Below are 4,630 nucleotides of genomic sequence, written 5' to 3' on the forward strand. Positions count from 1 at the left end.
CACTTACAGCACTTGCAGCGCTGTTGGGAGTGGTGCATTGTGGGCAGCTATCCCACAGAGCACTTCGTCACATTTTGTCGCTGTGGCTTGTGGGAAGGGGAAGGAAGTGTGCGGGTCTTTCCGCTTCCTGTTCCAACGCCCCGTGGTGCTTTGCAACACATTCCAAGTAGTTTGGCGGCATTGTGAGTCTGCAGCGCGATTTCTGAGATTTCTGTTATAAATGGAGCCTGAGCTGCTGAGGACCTTGCTGATGAATGTTGCCAGCACATCACGCATGGCAGTGGAGCTATTCCTTCAGCTGCAAAGTGACAGTGAGGAGTCAGACGATGATATTGAAACGCCTGACGCTGAAGACACTCAATTGCTTGTGGCAGTAACAGACGTGCTCAGCACCGTGGAACGGCGCCTTTGGGCTCGGGAAACCAGCACTCAGTGGTGGGATCACATCGTCCTGCAAGCCTGGGATGACGAGCAGTGGCTGCAGAACTTTCGGATGAGAAAAGCCACTTTCATGGCACTGTGTGCTGAGCTCGCCCCTACCCTGTGGCGCAGGGACACGAGATTTAGAGCTGCCCTGCCTGTGGAGAAATGGGTGGCTATTGCAATCTGGAAACTGGCAACTCCAGATAGCTACCGATCGGTGGCGAACCAGTTTGGAGTGGGAAAGTCCACCGTTGGAATGGTGCTCATGCAAGTTTGCACAGCCATTAATCGCACCCTGCTAAGAAGAACTGTGACTCTGGGGAACGTGCAGGACATTGTGGATGGCTTTGCAGAAATGGGGTTCCCTAACTGTGGAGGGGCAGTAGATGGGACGCATATTCCTATTCTGTCACCACCCCACCTGGCATCAGAGTACGTTAATCGCAAGGGGTATTTCTCCGTGGTTCTGCAAGCGCTTGTGGATCACCGTGGGCGTTTCACTGACATTCACTCAGGATGGCCTGGAAAGGTGCACGATGCACGCATCTTTCGTAACAGTTCCCTGTTCAGGAGGCTGAGGGCCGGGACTTTTTTCCCAGACCGCAAGATCACAGTAGGTGACGTCGAAATGCCTACTGTGATCCTTGGAGACCCCGCTTACCCCTTAATGCCATGGCTCATGAAACCGTATACAGGGAAGCTTGACAGGAGCAAGGAACGGTTCAACTACAGGCTGAGCCGGTGCAGAATGACTGTGGAGTGTGCGTTTGGCCGTTTGAAAGCCCGCTGGCGTTGTCTTTATGGGAAGCTAGATTTGGGGGAAAGCAGCATCTCCGCTGTTATATCCGCGTGCTGTACCCTCCATAATATTTGTGAAGGGAAGGGTGAAAGATTCAGTGAGGAATGGACCTCCGAGGTTCGACGCCTAGAGGTTGAATTTGCACAGCCAGAGAGCAGGGAGGCCCAGGAAAGGGCTTCAAGGATTAGGGATGCTTTAAGGGAGCAATTTGATGCTGAGAGCCAACAGTAATGTTTGGTGCCATTGCTGTGCTATGTTCTACCTTGGGGTACAATATTTACCACTTCCTGCAATAATAAAACGTATTGTAAAAGCCATAAAATCCTTTATTCAAAGTACAGTACATAAAAGGCCAGGGGGGTTAGGGTGGTGGACTGTACATTCAGAGGTCTGAATATGTCCTGTTTTGATTACTGTTCAATGTCTGCTGCACTTCAGGATTACTATGCTGCAGGGTAATGGGGGTGGAGTGCACAGGGTAAGAATTATAGTTTTCAGGGCTGGTAGGTGATCGTACAGGTGTTGGGGGCAGCTGGGTGTAATAAGGAACTGGCTGCTGGAGAAAGGTGTTTGGTGCAAACACTGGGGAACAAGACAGAGAGCTTTGGGAGGGGTGTGGGTTACCACGGTACAGATCTGCCTGCATGGCAACCGTAGACTCGAAAGACTCAGTTTGGCGAGCCAGGAGGCTTATCATCTGCTTTGTGTTTTTTTTGAGAGTCAATTCCTTTTTCCTGCTTTCTGTTTTCCTCCACTCATTCATTTTCTCTCTGGATTCATACATTTTCTCTCTCCATTCATGCGTCTTCCTACTTTCTCTGTTGTAGTGATTCATAACTGATTTGATCAATTCTTCTTTTGATTTTCGGGGTTTTTTTCTCAAGTTCTGCAAACGACGTGAGACCGGTGATCCGGCTGCATTACTCAAGGTCACTGAAAAAAACATAGATAAAAACATGTAATACACAGAGGCTACATTGTTTATTATCACACAGTGAAGGAGTTTTTAGACTTTTTGTAGCATCCTTCCCACATACCTCACATAACACAGAGAGGCCAGGGAAGCGAAGGCATGGCGAGCAATGGGGTGAGTGTTTCTGCCCCGACTGCACCTGAGAGGGGGAATTGACCGATGGGTCACTGGGGTTTATCAGCAATGGGTACAGGAGGTAGCTGGTGTCCTGCACAGGGGACAGTAATGAACAGGAAGGTGGCGAGCTGCTGGCGGGGGGGGTGGGGGGGTGGTCCACTTAACTGCCGGCCTGCTGGTGGTGGGGGGGTAAACGGAGGGCTCCACGGGGCTGGCTGCCTGCTGGGGGGGGGGGGAAACGGAGGGCTCCGCGGGGCTGGCTGCCTGCTGGGGGGGGGGGAGGAGGACCGGAGGGCTCCGCAGGGCTGGCTGCCTGCTGGGGGGGGGGTGGGGGAAGACCGTAGCGCACCGCGTGGCTGGGGGGGGGAACGCGAACCTGGCGCCCTGCACTCAAGTATCCCTAAATTCTCAACAGGGTTTCCTACTGCCAGACATATCACTGCTGCGTGTTACCTGGGAAGAGAGGGAGGGTCTTCTACAGCAATGTGGATTCCGCCCTGGCCCCTATGCAGCTTGCCTCTGTGCAGCCATGGTCCCCCCACCCCTCGCTGCACAGTGGATCGGATGAGTTAGCCTGACCGGGACAAGGAACATGGTGGCTCTCCCGATAAACTTGAGAAATCACATTGCCCACGCTCTGGCTACAACTTTTCAAGAGATTACCGAGGCAGATTACAGAGACGTGATAGAGCAAATCAATGGGCTATTCCACGTTTAGGCATGCATGCAGGCAGCCATAACCCAAACCCTCCTCTCCCAAAACATAAAAATCTGCTTACCCCGAGCACGCTCCTCAGTTTCTTCCTCACCAGCAACTTCCAGCTGCTGCGACTGGCTAGCCTCCTCCTGGCTTGAGAAGAGCTCCTGGCTGCATGCCTCCTGGGACTCCGGGGTGTCTCCCTCCACGGCAGTAGCCTCACTGTCGGCTTCCTCTACACCCTCCCCCACTTCTCCCTGCTCTGAACTCTCCATCGTGGTCCTCGGATTGGCAGTGGGGTCACACCCAAGTATGGCATCCAGCTCCTTGTAAAAACGGCAGGTTGTGGGGGCAGCTCTTGAGCGACGATTTCCCTCACGGGCTTTGCAGTAAGCACTCCTCAGCTCTTTTATTTTGACCCTGCACTGCAACGCGTCCCGTTCATGGCCCATTCTCAGCAAGGACTGTGATATCTGCCCATAGGTATCATAATTTCTCCTTCTGGAGCGCAGCTGTGCTTGCACAGCCTCCTCACCCAAACACTGATGAGGTCCTGCAGCTCGGAATTGTTCCATGCTGGAGCTCGTTTGGGGCGTGGAGGCATGGTCGCTGATTGATTGAATGATTGATTGCACTCCACACCTGGCTGAGCAAACAGGAAGGGGATTTTTAAAATTCCCGGGGCATTTAAAGGAGGGGTCAGCTGAGCCCAGGGCAGTGGAGTGTGCATGATTACCAGAGAGGCTTCTAAGGTATGCTGGGATACCTCCTTATACCACGGAGGTCAATTAAAGCGCTGGTGGGTGTCCACACTTGCTGACCAGCGCTGGATGACCAGCGCTGCAATCGCTACACCCGAGGCTCAACCGGGTGTACGACCAGCGCTGCAACCAGGGAGTTGCAGCGCTGGTCGTGCTTTGCAAGTGTGGCCGCATCCTAAATTGCAGCGCTGTAACCCCCTCACCAGCGCTGCAACTCTCCAGTGTAGACAAGGCCTGTGTGTGTACAGCACCTAGCACAATGTGGGCCCATTTTTGGTTGGTCTTTCAGCACTACTATAACAAACATGATTAATACTATTTTAATACATAAATAATAATATAGGCACCTGGCCAATGGGAACTGGACTGAGTCAAAGCCAGTAGTTTTCAATCTTTTTTTCATTTGTGGATCCCTAAAAAATTTCAAATGGAGTGTGGATCCCTTTGGAAATCTTAGGCATAGTGTGTGGACCCCAGAGTTCCACGGACCAGAGGCTGAAAATCACTGATCTAAGCCTTTCACGCAGACCACTAAGCAGCCATCAAATGATTAGAAAATTACAATTGTTAATGGCCTGGTCTGGATTGGAATTGATAACAAAGAGGTGAAAGATTCTAGCCATCCAAGTACTCCTCTCAAGATACATTGCTGAAGTATTCCCCATGCATCTGAGGAAGTGGGTATTCACCCACGAAAGCTCATGCTCCAAAACATCTGTTAGTCTATAAGGTGCCACAGGATTCTTTGCTGCTTTTACAGATCCACACTAACACAGCTACCCCTCTGATACTATTCCCTCATAGAAGATCACACCAACAGGAGTTAACTCGCAGTGAACCAAATGCTGCAATCCAAGTAA

General features: G+C 51.7%; 1 protein-coding gene across 1 annotated transcript; it reads right to left on the reverse strand.

Moving 5' to 3' along the window:
• Window positions 1-1,527: 1,527 nt before the first annotated feature.
• LOC127048869 (uncharacterized) lies at window positions 1,528-3,436 on the reverse strand. The gene is made up of 2 exons (XM_050948940.1): window positions 3,092-3,436; window positions 1,528-2,155 (listed from the first exon to the last, which is right to left on the reverse strand). The coding sequence occupies exons 1-2, from the start codon at window positions 3,282-3,284 to the stop codon at window positions 1,605-1,607; spliced, it is 744 nt and encodes a 247-aa protein (XP_050804897.1). The 5' UTR covers window positions 3,285-3,436; the 3' UTR covers window positions 1,528-1,604.
• Between the last annotated feature and the right edge of the window lie 1,194 nt (window positions 3,437-4,630).

This window comes from Gopherus flavomarginatus, chromosome 4, assembly GCF_025201925.1.
Source record: "Gopherus flavomarginatus isolate rGopFla2 chromosome 4, rGopFla2.mat.asm, whole genome shotgun sequence".
In the NCBI taxonomy this organism is placed as follows: Eukaryota; Metazoa; Chordata; order Testudines; family Testudinidae; genus Gopherus; species Gopherus flavomarginatus.

What these genes read in the sequence shown, in the direction of transcription:
- LOC127048869 (XM_050948940.1), bottom strand. Translation starts at nt 3,284, where the DNA reads ATGGAGAGTTCAGAGCAGGGAGAAGTGGGGGAGGGTGTAGAGGAAGCC. An exon ending in AACTGAGGAGCGTGCTCGGG is followed by an intron (nt 2,156 to 3,091) that starts GTAAGCAGATTT and finishes TGTTTTTTTCAG; the next exon opens with TGACCTTGAGTAATGCAGCC.